Below are 17,987 nucleotides of genomic sequence, written 5' to 3'. Positions count from 1 at the left end.
ATTTTATTTTGACATAACTTGTTAGTGTTACCATACACTACATGATGAATGGTGTGTAAAATTTCAACCCTTTTATTTGTTGACATAACTGGTTAAGTATGATGCTATATGATAACTCTGCATATACCAGCAGGTACTATTAACAATATTGCTAATGTGGTAACATGCATGGAAAAAAAATCGAATTTGCACATTTTTTGTACCCAATTTATTTTGGGAGATTTTTGGAAAAAATAGACAATACCGTCATTAGTTAATCATTATACATCAATAAATAATATACATACTGACATCAATTTCATCTGTTCCATACACCTTTTGTTTATATAATAAATATTTTAATAAATATATTTTCCAACCTTTGACCTGTTGAAATTGTCTCATTGATGGCATTACTTGAAGCTGTACATATGGCCATTGAATATTTAGCTTGGCCCTCTAATTAGCTTGGCCCTCAATTAGCTCAGCCCTCAATCACAGACCTCAATTAGCTTGGCCCTCAATTAGCTCAGCCCTCAATCACCAAGTAAATTACCAATAAATGGTTCAACAGAATCATTTTCCGTTTGAGCATCACCTGTCAGCAATTCATCATCATCATCATCGTCTTCTTCCTCATCTCCTAAGAACTCTTCCTGCTGTCCATAACTCAATGTGGTCTTCAGAATATCAACTTCGATTGGAAACACATCAGCATCTTTCATCTGTGTGTGACTGTCTTTGTGATACTGAGCAAATGTGGACACTAAACGTTGCAACTGGAACACAATATCTTGAACTGAAGAAGATAATATATTTTTTTTTCATTCACCGTTTAATTAATTTCCAGTATAGGTTGGATATATGCACAAATACATACAATAAAATACAATGGCAGCCAAAGGCTGAATTGTTGCATTTTCACAATAAAATGGCATTTACAAACAAAAGAGAAAGATTTAACACTGCATTCATTGTTTAGGAATATACAACTATGTAATTAAAGTAGTCTTGTTAAAAATGGCAAAGGACTTAAGGAAAAATATTTATTGGTTACAGTTTTTATACATGTATGTATTTATGCCTAAGGGTAATTGGGGAATCTGTCTTAGTGTAATTGACTTGCAATTACTGGATATGTTAGTCAAAAAAACAGTGTCGTATAACATACCATGTTTTTGATCAAGGAGCTCCATCTTTACCATGACGTCTGACCTCATTTTGGCAAATCTTGCTCTTGCTTCTTGACGACAACGAAGAATCAACCTAAGCGAGAAAAACAAGCATATATATACAGTATTATATAATATTGATATTTCTGTGGGAATATTTTTTTCCAAAGATATCAAATTATTATGATGTTATTTTACACAAACAAGTAGGCCTATCAATATGCAACTGCTTATGGACATACTGACTGCAAATAAAGTATCTACTAATTGAAACAACAACCCCATGACAGTAAAGTGTCTTCCAGTGCCTGCCAGAAACTGCCAATGCCCATTGCAGCAAAGTAAATGCTATAGCAATAGCACTGTATTATATACTGTATAACAAAAATCCTACCTATATTCATAATTGCCTGTCTCCACCCTGTACAGGGGTTCTCCAAGAGCAGCGTATGCATACTCCTCATCATCCATCTCTTTTACCTTTAAACAGTACGACTATAAAAAAAACAAACAAAAGGTTCTAAAAACTACAGTACTGTATACTCAACATCAAATTCAAGGGTTCAATTTAATACAAGGTTGATAATCAATATAAACTAAGCTGAGCTGGCTAATCTACCTTCAACTGTGTTTGGTAGGCTAGTGGAAAAGAGGAGCACAAGGAGTGACCAAATATAAAGCTCTGTCTACACTATCAAACTGTGATGTGCCCAAATATGGTAGTGATATGCCCAAATATGGTACTGTAGTGATATTCCTAAAAATCCATAAAACCTTACCAGATATTCAAACTTTGCATCAGCATATTTTCTTATTGTGAGTCTTGTGTCTGGAATGGCTTTACTAAGGAATGTTCCAAGGTCTGCTAGCATCTAAAAAAAAAACCAGAGTCATGCTGTAAAAACTAAAAATAGAAGTGCTGTATTCCGTGTTCTAATTCCTATGCTGTTGAATGACTGTCAAAGACATACTGCAAGATGGAGGTCATCACACAGATACAGTATGTCAACTGCAGGATAGGTGAAGACAGAACCATATATTGAAAGAGTTCCGACATTGAATGGATTAGAAGCCATTTCTCTGTCTAAAATATTGTGTGCTTGATGCACGCTCTATGCGTACACGTTTAGTTTGGATAGTGATTCTCTATAGTTAATGCATTGTTCACAGTAACTTAATAATTTCGTTATTATTTTAACGAAAACCTTTAAACAAATGGATTGTTTTGATATAAAATTCGGTAGTTAAAGCCTTTTGAATGTTATGTATTTTTTATAACAAAGGATTCAACTCCATACTCTGCATAGGAACAGTTGGACAAAAAGATGGCCGGTAATATGCCATGTGACTTTCTAAAATCCGTGAACGCAATGTCATAATTCTTTCAATATATGGCTCTGGGTGAAGTAACAGACAATGAGCATCACACTTACTGGCTTGACAGTTCTAAGTAGTCTTATTCCATACTTTTCTACGGTACGATGAGCATCGCCAAACTTTATAAACGCTTCACATGCCTTTGGTTGTGGTTCACGAGCACCGATAACTGCAAACAAATCTCCAAATGCTGAAAGTAAAGATATATACTTCTTTAAATTCTGTAAAATCCTCTAGGCCTAGCTGACATAGTGTACTACATACAGTCCTAATACCATAGGGATCTAGCTACAGCATGATTAGAGTTGATTCACAAGTTCAAACTTCTTTCAATTCTCTCAAATCTTCTAGGCCTAGCTGACATACTACATCAAGTCCTAATACCACAGAGGTGTAGATGCAGAATGCTTTTAGAGTGGATTTAGAGGTGCAAATAGAAGATTTTAAACAGGCTTCAGTTTGGTAGTGAGACATAAAACACCATGAGAGCAAAAAAGCTGGCGTCTGTCGAATTACTAACCATAAATAATTTCATTACAATTCCCATTCATAGGCATATTGAAAGTTAAAAAGAAATTGAAACCTTTATTACCTTTATTATCATTCTCATTCATAGGCATATTGCCTTACCTTTGTGAGTTTGTGACATGTCGTAGAAAGATCTTAAAAGTCTCTTGGAATGTTCCATCAGGCCTTTGTACATGTTGTGTGTTCTTTCTAATTCTTCAAGCTTTTTAACAAGTAAATCTGAAATCAATATAAAATAAGCTACTTGTTTTAAATCTGATATTATATGGAATAAAAGGTTTTAGTACACCATTGTTTTTATGTTATGTGGAAAATAATGTTATGTGGAAAACTCTCTGTCAACAAAATGTACAATAGCAACAATTGCAACGGTTTGATTGTTCATTCAGAGACTGTATTGTGAACAGCAAACGTTCTACTAAAAACAACTACAGTACTTCGCACATCACAAATATTCCATCAAACTTGGGTTACTGTTGTAAGCCTCCCTGTGATACAAACTTACCATTGCACAGAATGGCTCTGCTTAGGCCTAGAGCATCGGCAGTAGATGAACTAAGGTGTTCTACAACCCTATGCTTCGCTTTTTTCATTACAATATCCAGCGTTTTTCCTTGCTTCGGATCAGCTTGTAGCTTATTATAGTTAATGACAACATCGCTCTAAAAAAAGGAAATTAATATGCAGAATAATATACAGTAATTACAGCAAATTGCAATCAATCCACTACAGTATATTGATGCCCTACTAATATGATGAACACTGTACACATAGCACACAGTTGTACAGTAGTAAAATCAGTAGCATAATGCAGAGGCCCCTGGTTTAGGAAATCTAAGTGGCCTTTTAAGTTCCAACGCTGGAGGCCTCAGGCATTTTTAGCCTTCTTAATGCCTGATTTTTCCTCTGGGCACTGCTCAGGGGCTCTTATAAGCTCCGGGGCCTATGGGTTTAGCCAGTGAGCGCTCATAGCTGTTACGCCACTGAGTAAAATAAATTCATTGTACAGCATGCCCTACTAATATGATGAATAGCACACATAGTGTTTGTACAGTAGTAAAATTCATCATACAGCATATAATACCTTAACACCTTGGATTGTCCTTGCAACCTCAACTTTGGTACGACCTTTGACCGATTTGCCATTCACTCCAACAATCTCATCTCCCGCAGCAAGAGTGCCATCCTTAGAGGCTGGCGTGTTGTCAAACACCTGTACAATGTATAAACAAGGACACATGGGGGCACCGCCACCAATACTGATCCCAATGAGATTTTGTGCATCTTTCTTCAATGTCACACTTCCTGGGATAGCATCCATGCCCCTAATTTAAAAAGAACATTTCTATTAAACAAACAAGTTCAATATAATCAGAAGTACATGTTGTATAGTATTTATAATGTCAAATAGTCACACTACTGTATAAAGAAATAGCTCCTTCACATTCAAAATAATTCCATTCAGACTTTGTTTTGATTTATTAAATTTCCAGGTTAATATGTAATCTTATTATACAGTGCTATTGCTCAAGTCTATTCTGAATGACATCACTAAGATTTTGCTCTCAAAAATATGTTGAAATATTCCATGATATATTGAAATAAACTTTGAGCTAATGTACTTGTAGACTGTTAATGTTTAGTAAAAGGAATGTTTGTTACTAAGGTAGGTAAGCATGTAAAAACATAAACACATACAGTACTGTACAACATGTAATTTGACAAACAAAGACTAGCCAATAAATTCAATGTATTAAAGCTCTTTTTACCATTGTATTTTGTTAATCATTAAATACTGTAGACTGTAACTGACATTAGATATTAATTAACACAACCCATAAATAATGCAGGCAAAGAGCAAAAGCATTACAGTGAATATAGTATTAATGTTTTACTGTATATTGTATTATACAGTACAGTATATTATTACTGACATAAGAAAAATGGACCGCAAATATTCCCTAATGTACAGTACAATCAGTAGCACCATATCTTGTTTAAGACTACTGTATTGTACCTGTACATACCACATGCAAACAAGTAAAATCCCAAATCATCACAACTTGTCCTCAGCAAGCTATACTACTGTACATTTACTTTTGACCTTTTTTATCCTTTTATACAGTAGGATGAATTTACATTGAACACAGATTAAAATAGTTGAATTGCATGATGCTTACATTGGACATAAATTTTCTTATTGATCTCACTGATACTTTGTTCAATGGAAACAACCTTATGTATGTATGTTAATCATAATAATTTAAATCCACATGCAACAAGTAATGTTTAGTATTACCATGGTGATGACCCTAATGAACCACACATTCAAATCCCTTGCTTAAACCAAATAAGTGGCACTCACAGTTTATCCTCTACAGCGATAAAACCATCGTTATTTTTTATAATTTCCAACGGCATTGTTTCAATATTTACTAATTGTCGATTTTGATTCAGATTGTAAGATTCTGCAAACTTTTTATGGGCTCTATACAACTTCCGAAATCCGTATTTCTCTATCAGTTTATTCTGTTAAATGCAAGCAAGCTTTCTAGGTTAAATTTATTATCACTTCACCTCGTTGGCAGTAATTATGGCCCAACAATAATATAATTGGTATTTTCTGTATTTACTCTAGAATTACAATCAGTAAATCACATTTTATTTACACAAGCAACAAAACAAATGAGATATAATTATTATAAATATCAAACTCTAAGTAGCCTAGGCCTTATAATACAGTGCTACTGACAATACATACTACAAACAATCAATGAGGTGAAAAAATGATAGAAAGAAAAATATAACACATATGCCTAGGCCTAGGTACATACTGTAATCACCATTTATAAATTATGAATATTTAATTGAATTCAATAAACAGTGTACAGATAGTACTCTACATTACATACTCTAGCATAGGCTATCTATATGACTCCTGATTCACTCTATCTGTATAGTACAGAGTAGGCCTAGATAGGCCTAGCCTAGGCCTAGTAGTAATCTAATTCTAATTATAATATTCATTATTAATAAATAATTTTATTAACTAGCAGGCGACTAAATAAAACATAAATAGGCCTACTCAACTAGCCTAGGCCTACTGTATATCAATCATGACAGGATGGAATAGCTAATCATATAGTAGACTAAAAGGGTGGTCTTTCCAAATACGACTGACAGACGATTTGCTGGCTAGGCTAGGCACACCAAATTAGATACTTTGTTTAGCAGGTCGAACGTCGTCGGCTCCGCTGTCGCTGATGATGAACTGAATTGTCATTACAAATACAGGCTTAGCTTAGTAGCTGTCATATGGCCTAGCAAAATGCCCATTAGAAGTATTAAGGACTTACCGTAACATTTTTATAACCAGCAATTATGTACTACTTTGTCAACACAATAAACAGAATACTTACATGCGGTCTTCTTCTAAGTCAAAGTCCATAATTTTATCGTCAAATAAACTTCACTTTTGGGAATGTTTATTTAGACGCGACACGTACGTCGTCTCATCATCGATTATTAGAGTTCAAAGGTTAATCAGTTTGCTGCCCCCTATCAGGTGGTTGTTTATTTTACATAAACTTTGTACATGGTTAGTGTTTTAACGAAAAATCTTGTTTATTTTTTTCTCAGAAAAATATAAATAAAGTGCAATATCATCTTATATAAATATTGCGATTTAAACAAAGTAAATAAACTTCCTCATCTTAATTGTTTTTCCAACAAAGCGGAATGGGGTAATTAAAAGAAATGCCAAACAAAATAATTACAATGATATATTTGTTTACATATGCTTATAATGAAACTAAAATGTACAATAATAATCTTTTCTTAGAAATAATAATATTACAATTATGCGATGGTTAAATTGTATTGGATCCGCTCCTTGCTGTCTTTCCAGAAATGTGAATAATAAAAATGTTGGGATTCACCGCCATTTATTTATTTAACATTAATTTTCTTTCTTTAAAAAAAAACAAACACACAAGTATATTGCAATTCTTTATTAGGTCTAATAATCTCAAAATAAGCATTAATATGGAAATCTTGAAAAGAGATACTATATAAACATAAGTGATAGTCCCCACCACCTGATTCTTATGTTTGTACCATGTGGACGCAACTCAAGGACGTAAGCGCACCGCAAGATATTTGACGAATCACAAGCGATGGATTATTCGAACTATCGCTTGTCATAGGTCATCGCTTGCGTTGCGTCTACGTCCTTGTGCGTCTCTAGTGAGAACTAAAGCTTGGTTCCCACTAGAACGTAACGCAAGGACGTAAACGCAACGCAAGCATTTTAACCAATGACAAGCGAAGTTATAGACAGTTAGCAATCACAAGCGAATAAGCCATCGCTTGTGATTGGTCAATTCACTTGCGTTGCGTTACGTCCTTGCGTTGCGTCGCTAGTGGGAACCAAGCTTAAACTTGTACCACGTAACGCAAGGACGTAAGCGCACAGCTGAGGAATTTGACCGCATCAACAACGTTTGACGTATCGCATTGGTTATACGACGATCCTGCTGCTGTCCTCTCGTTCCATGGGCAAAGGATTGAGTAAAGGCTATTTATACATTCTGTCAATGTTTATAACGTAAACTGATACAAAAATAGATTTTGGTTTACACTATTGAGTAGTATTATTGATTTGAATATTTGCGCCCAGTGTTCGTTGGCTTATTTGCACATCTAGGGTCCTTTAGTTTTCCGTCATCCATCTTTTTAGGTATCTGTACTCTGCAACAAGTATTTGAAACGAGGCACATAAAGATAAGAAGGACCACCAAGGCTCCGATCACTGTTATTGAGTACACGATCTGTAAACTTAAGCCTGGTCCATTTTCTATAGATTTGTGAAGTGTTGTTATTATGTAATCCAATGCCATATACGTATTGTTCTTATTGCCGCCGAGTCGACTACGGCCGCTGTCAACAAGCCGCGCGTATTCCAATTCTGTGACCAGTGGCCATACGTCACTGCCAAAAGCGAAAGCAAGCTGTAAAATAAACACAGATATTTTATTAATATGATCTCTAACAGATACAGAGTTATGCTATCGGTATAAAACAATGTCTACAAAATGTTATAATTCGAAAGATTTTATATAACTATATAAACAAAATCAAATGAAGAATGGAATAGGTGAAATCGCAGTTTCATTAAATTATCGCTAAATAAATCTAACGCGTGCGAAGAAGAAAAACACACAAGTATATAAAAATAAAGTGTATTATTATCTTTTGAAACATTTTAAATAACAGTGTGACCACGCGCTTACTAACGCATTAACAATTCCAATAAAAATGCATAAAAACATATCAACGTAGTTCAACATTACTTAAATTCCGATCACCTGTCTCATTACACTTTCATTTCTCGCAATAAAATCAAACAGTTCTGTTATAAATCTTCATATTCACGCTTTCTAATTACCCTTAATTTGCAGAATCCATAAACGTTCCCCATGGGGCTGAAAGGAGTGGTAATGAATGAAGATACATCAGAACACATGCGGATACACATGAACTTCCATCTTCACACCAAAACCCCCACTCACTCAACCACCCAACCAACCAACCAACCAACCCTTCCATATTCACATGTCTCATCAACATTTCCTACGATGTTTTTTATAGTATGGCGATGTTTTTTTGTTTTATAGTATGGCAATAATCGAGCTATTTGCAGCGGTTTGAAGGACATCTTAAGAAATCTGGTTAGTGAAAAATAGGTGGAATTTAGTTAATGAGTCCTTTACGCTGATAACAGTACAACGTAATTGCGCTTGTAGAGACTATTGAACAGGGCTAGAAGGTTTTCCCGGAATTCATTGGTTGGAAAATATTTGATGCTAATTCGACCAGTGAAAGAACAGTTAAAACAATTATATTAATGATTTAGTAGGTCAAATTAGTTTTTAAAGTCAGACCAAGCAATGTATATCCCCAGACTCCACCACTCCTTCTAGTTAAAGTTGATTATTCTTCTCTCTGCTCTGTCAATCAGAAACTACATTATTTGTGTTCAACATGGTTATGAAGAAATTGAAAAGCATAATGCATTTTGAAATAGATATTGATTATTTTTCAACCGTGAGCTATTTTCATATACAAGATAAAAATGTCCCTACTGAGTATAGAAAATCGATTACTTTAATTTTCTGTAATTACAGTACAATAACTACAAGGTGAATTGGAATTGAAATATTAATCAACGCTGTTTCTTTCTTAGAAATTGTGATATTGGTATTTCGTAATTTTAATAATGTAAGCACAGAGAACATTTTTGTCTTGTACCGATCAAAAATAATTAAAAATATAAGGAAAGAATAGGTGTAAAGAAACGGCAAACGTAATTAAATTATAGATTTCCAGATAATCCTACTTAACTTGCGTGTCCGAGCTAAATTTGGAGGCTAAATTTAATTTATCCACTAAGGAGATATTAGGCTCAAAATAGACAAAACATGATAGAGCCAGATTATGCATATAAACGCCGATGTATGATTGTACGTGAGAATAATGAAATAATATTGTGTATTGTGACATCATTCCATACCAGCAAGTGTTGGTTATAGTTGGTTATAGATACCCATTCGTGTTTATCTGTATAGAATGCAATAGGCCTACTGTATTGAATAATAATTCAAATAATACAACACTCTGATTTAGCAACAATTAATACCTTAGCCTATAGAAAATAACTAATTTCCGAAACTAAAGAAACACATTTTGCATTCAGGCCAAACAGAGGTTTTAAATTTGTTTAAAGTTTAAAATTTACACTATAGGCCTATACGCTTACTGTATAGTGCATAACCAGAATTATTTGCACTTTCCATATTTACATTAAGTGCCAGTTTTATGGTTTTGCAGTAATTATTACCGATAGCAAACAATAAAACTGAAAATTGAGAATGAATTAATAATTATCGTAAAATCGCTGAGATAACGCATGATACAGTATATTTATACAGATGGTTCATGTTTATATGTGTTTGAGTGGAAATGAAGTAATAGGTGAAGTGAAATAAAAACGACAAACAAGAAAAAAAAGTGCGAAAAAATATTAAATATAAAAAAAAAAAATAAATAAAATAAAAGATAAAATAAGAAATAAAAAAGGAAAGTATATTTTTAAAAGAAGAAAGATTAAAAATAAAATAAAGATGAAAACGAAACAAATTTGAAAGAAAAGGGACAAAAATAAATAAGAAAAACTTAGAAAAGAAAAAAAAAGGAAAAAGATATAAAAAAAAATAAATATGAAAGAAGGAAATATAACAAAATAAAGAAAAAGGATCAAAAGAAAAAAAGAGAAATAAATAAAACAGAAAAAAAAAGAGAGGAAAAAAGAAAAACAGAAAACAAAATAAGCACGGCGTGTATCAACTATTTGTAGTGAACTTTTGCTGAAAACATTATAATATGCCTAGCCTATTAACTTGATAATAAATATTTACAGTACCATTTAATTGTTTTCTTAACATTTACCTGGTTATGTTCGTATGCATAAAATATAACCACATTGTTATCACAGGCATCCCTATGAAACCAATCAATCAGAAGATATTTTGCAAACATGTACGCCTGCTCCTTCTTTGGTATAAAATCTCTATAATGAAAAACAAAAACATTATTACACTATTTATAAAGTACAAACAATTGAATTAAGTAAAACTATAATGACACAAGTCGAATAAGCACAAAGCTTGGTTTTCATTTGACGAAACGCAAGGGCGTACGCGTAGCGTACGTGAGCTGACCAATCACAATCGACAGTTCAAATGGTCTAGAAGATTCAATGGCAAGTTGTCATTACATTGTTCCATGACCACATCACCATGGCCTTTGAACGTGATGACATTATTGCCTTTTTGTTATTGTACCTGTATAATGTTAAAACACTATGCTAATAATAGATTAATATAAAACCAGCATTAACTCAATTTGCCCATGGGGCAGATTAGATATGTGTCAGTTTCATCTTATTAATATGATTAGTTTTGAATAATATGATCATGAAAATATAAATTATTGATCAATAAACTGAGCAGAGTCTAGGTTTAACCGAACCGAGTCGGGAATCTTGTGATTATCAAAAACAAACAATATTGTAGAAAAACCTTTAAGAAAGTCATGTTAGTTATCAAAACAAGATCTTTACGGGGACCATACTTTAGCTGAAATAGTAATTGGGGTTATGAAAACCCTCTGTGAATATGTGGTCGATCAGCCCACGGGTCCCGGTGGTATCGGTGCTGCACGGTATTGCGTCATGGTGGTGGAGGGGTGATACGAGTTATGCGCATCATTTTGTAGGCCTAATATTTTATTTCAATAAGTGCTGCTGCTTCTTACGTCAGAAGATATTGATGACCATGATTTTGTATTTTGTGCACACTTCTAATGTGTTAGTACTATCGAATTTACAACTATACTATGGCAGTAAGTATAATCAGTTTTTGAAATGGGTATTTATTATTCATGCAATTTGGTAAAGATGATTTATATTGTGACAGTAATAGGCTTTACTGGCATCTTCAGACTATTGCAGATTTGTTCCCTATCTATCAGTTAGAATGATCTACAGATACAGTAGCTCTATGGATACCACTCCTGACATCATCATTGTATTCCTTGGCGTTTCAGTACCTTAGTATAGGACGTTTGTTTCTAGTGTACAACACCGAATGATTTTGCGTGCTACTGTGTGATCGCGTTTAATTGTAATTAATGCTGTTTGTATTGTCGATCTAGTTATTGTGTTTGGAGAAGAAGTCCAAACAGCTGGGTTTCACAGAGAACAAATAAAGTATTATTATCACTGTCAATTTATTAATATGAATTTATATTACATAGCCTATGAAAATACGTGAACGTGATTGGATGAAACTGCAACACATGACTACTGCTGCGAGGATCGTAAATCGTATATTTCCTCGAGTACGATGATATTGATCGAGTAATGTTCGTGTCCCTGTCATTAAACATATAAAATCCAGTAAATTCTCGAGTACGATGATATTGACTACGCGCTTCGGGAAATATATTCCCGAGAGCAAAATATAATTCCCTCGGGGATGTCAAATCTTATATTTCACCTCTAAGCAGGCAATATCTGTATAATATAACCCATTTGAAGGCCTCTTATGAGGTTCGTATAGATATAGATATATGGGCTCGTTAAGGCTTAGTTACTCGGGTAGGTTAGTTGGTTCCTACCCATCAAATTTATTATAACTATGTGACCATGGAACCCACTTACCACCCGGGATCTATATTCTATGGAACTATTTTGTTACTGGTCAGGCTTACTTACATGTCGATGGTCATCCATCCCACAAGTGCTACAACAATGCGCAGGCCGACATCATCTCCACATCCCTGATCACATAAACAGCTTGAATTCTGGATATCTTTCAGAGTTTCATCAATCATAATATCTATATTTTTTAAACAAACATTTATGATACCGTTAAACTTGCTCAGAGCATCTTATATCTTCCAGTAAAGCCGCAACGCAAATATCTGCTATTTTTTATAAACTGTATCAATACCACCGGTTCGCCATTTTAATGATTCCTAAATCTTAACGGTATGTGATTTTAAACTTTGCATAGGTTTGTTGAACAACACAAGTCATATAGGACGATGTAACATGGAATTGTTGTTTCTTCGTTATTGTATTTTTATGGAAACACAACTTTAATTTATTATCTTCACACAATTAAAAAAAAAACTTTTAAACTTCTCTTTCTTCTTCATTACCTGTTTTTGGATCATTTAATGTTTCATTATTTTGTATTTGTTTTTTGCATGTCTTGTTTTTGCTGTTAAGTATCTGTGATCTTAAATTTGATCTACTGCAGACAATGAATGTAACAACAATACTATTATTAGAATATCTCTTCGCAGTTATCGGATGTTTTTGTTGTTGAGTCGAGCGATGGAATTTAATATCTAAGACTACTCATCTTAACCACTTGAGATATTCATATAACGCATATATATGCATTGCCATGTAGATTAAGCACTCATTATACATAAATCCAATATCATTATTTCGCCGTTGTTTATATAATATATCGATTTCGTGTTATTAGTGTACAATTTAAAATATCAAGTATTCGTTTAAAATGCGAGTTTGTAATTCTGTTGCATCGCACATGCAAAGCGATTTGTTGAAGAGGTGACAAGAAGGTATCGCACCCGTAATAAGTTCGCTCAATCTGTGATTTATAACGCTAGCATGCTTTTTAGTTTCCCCGTATGTCAAATCCATGCATCACATGACCATATTATATTTGAAATATTATTTTTAAAAATAAGTTGTTATATCCTAATTCGTTTCATGAATATTTGAAATTGATTCTTGCTTTTCATAGGTATACGCGCATGTAAACGTTGATAATAATATGGTACGGCTTTTTTACGCGCGCATTCAAAAGCGGATTCGTGTTCCGACGTTGATAATACTTGGTTCACAGGGACGCAACAAAACGACGTGACGCAACACAACGACGTAACGCAACGTAGTGTATGTAACGTCATTATTTAATATTAGCAAATACATACATCAAAAATAGAAATGAAGCACTGCGATTGTTCTTGAATACTTCGTTAGTTATGGTTTCACGTTAACAAAACACTTCAAACTAACGTAATATATGGTTAGATCGTTCATAACAACCAAACAAACAAACATTGTTAGCGAAATTCATTCTAATATTAATTGGTTTTGAAATAACGTGGTAGATCTTTTGTCGTTAGTCTCTTTGTAATAAAACGTTAGATCATAGCCTAAATGTTTATAAAGTACAGTGTGTATATCAGTTACCGGGTCGTAATGTGTGGTTCGTGTTCATATTGATCATATATTCCATGCTGTATAATATTTTTGAAGTACAATATCTCTAAAGCTCTGACTACACTATCAAACTAGTTTGACAAAAAAGTGTGATGTGTCCAAATATGGTAGTGATATACCCAAATATGGTAGTGGTATGACATCAATATGTCCATATATGGGCACATTTTTTGTCACATAAAGTTTTATATTGCAGACAGAGCTTAACTCTAAAGCTCTAATAGAGCTCAGCCGGAACACCAAATGCAAACGGTCGATTCAAACAGATTTAGAGAAAGCACAGACATGTGATATGTAACCTACAGTATGATGCTTGTAAAGTCGCGTTCAAATATAGTTCGAATTAAAGACTGATTTATTATAGGCTAATTTAATGTTGTAAAATATACGTTCAATGAAGAAGCGGTAAAATGTAATAATATCAATGTTAATTTATTACGAAGCATTGACCAGCAGGAAACGCAGTTTCCGTAAACCTGTCACACTACCGTATTCAACTGTTTAATTTATTTTCATATTACAGAATGGGTGAAAATCATGATGATACTGATAATCATAATGGTTTTGGTTCCAACAATGATAAAGGTGATAATGGTCTTGGTGGTGAGGTGGTACATATGATGATGATAATGGCTTTGGTGGTGAGGTGGTGCATATATGATGATGATAATGGTTTTGGTGGTGACGATGATAAAGGTGATGATGCTAATGGTATTTGTGGTGAGGTGGTACATGATGATGATGATAATGGTTTGGGTATTGAGGGGATGACATGATGATAGCGGTTTTGGTGGTGACAAAAAAGGTGATGTATGATAACGATTTGGGTGTTGAAGTGATGACAATGATGATAATGGTTTTGGTGGAGACAAAAAAGGTGATGTATGATAATGATTTGGGTGTTGAGGTGATGACAATGATGATAATGGTTTTGGTGGAGACAAAAAAGGTGATGTATGATAATTATTTGGATGCTGAGGTGATGACATGATGATAATGGTTTTGGTGGTGACAAAAAAGCTGATGTATGATAATGATTTGGGTGGTGCTGATGCCAATGATGATGGTTTTGTGGTGACGATGATCAAAGTGATGATAATGGGTTTGATAAGTGACGACAAATCAAAGCGATATTTTTTTTTATAATGACGATAAATATATCAAGGTGATGGTAATGATTGTGGTTGTGACGACATATCAAAGTGGTGATAATGGGGTTTTATGAGTTTTAATGTACTGTGTGCTTATGGCGATGTTGTTTTAAACTGTCAATTTGAGCGTAATCGAGTGTTAATTTACGCCAATTAAATATTCACCATACTGATAATCAATATTTGTTTAGTGTTCCATGTTCGTCATTGATATTAATAATGGAAAGTTAATCATAAATGGCACTTATACTCTAAATTACTTTAATATACGTGGAAAATACAACCAAGGCCCTGAATAAACTTTCTTACAAATGCATTCATACTGTATATGGTGATATCAGCGACAACTTCTTTCAATAACCATGCCTAATGTATGTTAATGAATTTAAAATACAGACAGACAATGTCGCCCACGGAGGCCACCAATTAATAGAACCGGGCATGGAATAAACAATAATTCACAATACCCTAAATCATAATTACGGCGGTAGAATAAGCAATAAATGGCAGTATTAGTGATATGAGGTGAGATTTTTAATATTGTTTGCACTACCGGTAGACCTACATAGTAGTTTAGGTCGCAAAATGGAAAATGAATGCTGGTTTATTCTATTTGTACAAATATCAGAATGATAAGACTTTCGAAATGTTTGTTGCAACGATCATGCACATTTGATGGAAAAGTAGTATTCTTTCAATTTTTTTTAATAAAACATGGATTGTGACCTATCAGAGGAGACATGAAACTAACTTACAAATAAAATTAATGATATAACGTACCTTGATTTGATGTAAGAATTCCATCGGGATCACAAATCCATGTGTCGTTTACCCCATAAGGCCTTCCACATTGGTACGGATCCGTAAATATATTTGGATATTGCTCCTGATGCCAGCCTTTAATACTAGCACCCATTTGAACTTGGCAGAAGAATAATATTAAAGTCTCTGCTAATACGATAATGTAATATTGCATAGCCAAAATCGTTTACGATGGTCGAAATACAGTCTATCATTTGTAAGGCTTAGGCCTACTTTGAGTTTTTCGCCCACATTTCTGGCTTTCGTTTTACTATAATATAATCTTTAGCACGTATTTAAGCACTAAACCCTGTTGTTCACTCATCAACAGCTAAACGTCCCTGCAACAGACCAAAATACCACAACACACCCGGTCAAAGGCTTACATTAAATGAAATTGTTATCATACCGTTTTAATCCCACCTGTCCATGAATAAAAACAAAAGCATTTAGCGGTGTTGCAGTATACTATTCCAAGAAGAGCCTTGATATTACCTTTGAGAGTCGAATAAGCAGTTAAACTCCGCGGTAATTAAAGCGACAGGTAGGCCTAGCGCATATCAAACCATGAATGAAGATTAATAATATCAAAGTGCTACGATGATTTTGTATTCGCTCATTTCCTCTGTAGAGCTTCTGTCAGTTTTTAATGAATCATTACTACAGTACTACGCTATCAAAATGAATGTAAATATTGTGTCTCAGCAATCCTCGAGGGGGCGTGAGTTAGGAGACTTACATTAGATGAGGTAAAAAAATCAGAATAAAAATAATCAAATTTAAGTTTTCTGTAATTGGAAACGATCTATGTTCCATTACGGTATGCGATTTAGCAAAAATGAAAAACGATAATGTTATTTTCTCTACAAAAAAAGAGAAAGAAAAACATTTTTTATATAAAAATATATATTTTTTTCTCTATGTAAGCAAAAAAAAAAAAAAACAAGTTGTTATTTTCTCCGAGACGTAAGCAAAAATGGAAACAAGTTCTTATTTTCTCCGAGACGTAAGCAAAAATGGAAACAAGAATTGTTATTTTCTCCGAGATGTAAGAAAAATGAAAAAAAAATGTTATTTTCTTCGAGATGTAAGAAAAATGGAAAAAAATGTTATTTTCTCCGAGATATAAGAAAATGGAAAAAAAGATTGTTATTTTCTCCGAGATGTAAGAAAAATGGGGGGGAAATGTTATTTTCTCCGAGATGTAAGCAAAAATGAAAAAAAATTGTTTTTTCTCCGAGATGTAAGGAAAATGGAAACAAACATTTTCTCTAGTTTTTATACTGACCAAGTTTCTCCCTATTTTATGTCACTCTTCTTATGTTCCTACATAACACTTTGTCCTAACTTCTTCTTCCTTCGTAGAATATAGGGATTTAAGCCTAAGACACCACACCATGGACGTAAATGACTTTATTATATTTCAATTCCATTATGCTACATTATGGAAACTGATCTCAGACAAAAAACACATCTTTTAGCCTATATTAAAATGATCTAAATTTCGTAGAATACATTATAAATGAAATTCAAAGAAAGCGCATCGATAAAATAAGTAGGACAAACGCAAGCCGAAGCACTAATAATCTAATAGAGAGACAATTACTATAACTAAGTAAAAGTTCCTCGAGTAATCATGTATAATTTATGATTCTATATTTAAAATACAGACTACAGAATATTTTGTACTCCCACGCGCGTTTCGATTATTCGTTTTACCTCATTATACTTTCGGTGTATAATAAATAATCTGGGCTATCTTTATTCTGAATAAAATATGTTTAACACCAATGACTTTCAACCAAATGATTGAATACATTTTGGTAGATAATAATTATAATAGGTCTATAATCACTCCGGTTTTGTGCACGAGTGAGTCCGTATTCGGTCCGGTAGCCGGGAAAAACTCCCCCGGGTTACGTTACGCTTTTCGGTCGCAAACGTCCGTTCTGTACGGAATCTTGAATGTAGTGTGAACACATTACACCTATTTTTTCACGATTTTTTATTCGGCTTCCGGACCGGAATCGGGCTCAGTGTGAACGTAGCTTTGCTGGGCAGACAGACCGACTTATCTAAAATTACCAATTCTTATTT

The 17,987-nt window shown here is 33.7% G+C and overlaps 2 protein-coding genes across 5 annotated transcripts; both read right to left on the bottom strand.

Moving 5' to 3' along the window:
* Positions 1–72: 72 nt before the first annotated feature.
* Positions 73–6,577, bottom strand: LOC144841253 (PRKCA-binding protein-like). Of its 2 annotated transcripts, XM_078697515.1 has the most exons (10): positions 6,476–6,565; positions 5,422–5,585; positions 4,141–4,381; positions 3,562–3,718; positions 3,159–3,275; positions 2,585–2,718; positions 1,931–2,023; positions 1,546–1,646; positions 1,151–1,245; positions 73–778 (listed from the first exon to the last, which is right to left on the bottom strand). In XM_078697515.1, the coding sequence occupies exons 2-10, from the start codon at positions 5,475–5,477 to the stop codon at positions 516–518; spliced, it is 1,257 nt and encodes a 418-aa protein (XP_078553641.1). In that variant the 5' UTR covers positions 5,478–5,585; positions 6,476–6,565; the 3' UTR covers positions 73–515. The 2 variants fall into 2 exon arrangements, with proteins under 2 accessions (XP_078553641.1, XP_078553642.1); XM_078697516.1 differs by lacking the exon at positions 5,422–5,585 and having other exon boundaries at positions 75–778; positions 6,476–6,577.
* Positions 6,578–7,053: 476 nt separating this feature from the next.
* Positions 7,054–16,578, bottom strand: LOC144839658 (uncharacterized). 3 transcript variants are annotated; one of them, XR_013611772.1, is made up of 5 exons: positions 15,870–16,578; positions 12,391–12,514; positions 10,563–10,683; positions 7,497–8,065; positions 7,054–7,314 (listed from the first exon to the last, which is right to left on the bottom strand). XR_013611772.1 is itself a non-coding variant. In XM_078695114.1 (4 exons), exons 1-4 carry the CDS (start codon positions 16,063–16,065, stop codon positions 7,709–7,711), a joined length of 798 nt encoding a protein of 265 aa, XP_078551240.1. In that variant the 5' UTR covers positions 16,066–16,578; the 3' UTR covers positions 7,054–7,708. The 3 variants fall into 3 exon arrangements, 1 of the variants encoding a protein (XP_078551240.1); XR_013611773.1 differs by having other exon boundaries at positions 7,054–7,596; positions 7,627–8,065; XM_078695114.1 differs by having other exon boundaries at positions 7,054–8,065.
* Between the last annotated feature and the right edge of the window lie 1,409 nt (positions 16,579–17,987).

This window comes from Antedon bifida, chromosome 4, assembly GCF_963402885.1.
Source record: "Antedon bifida chromosome 4, ecAntBifi1.1, whole genome shotgun sequence".
Taxonomy (NCBI): Eukaryota; Metazoa; Echinodermata; class Crinoidea; order Comatulida; family Antedonidae; genus Antedon; species Antedon bifida.
Note: the sequence above shows the minus strand (reverse complement) of the source record. Positions and strands in the feature narration are given on the sequence as shown.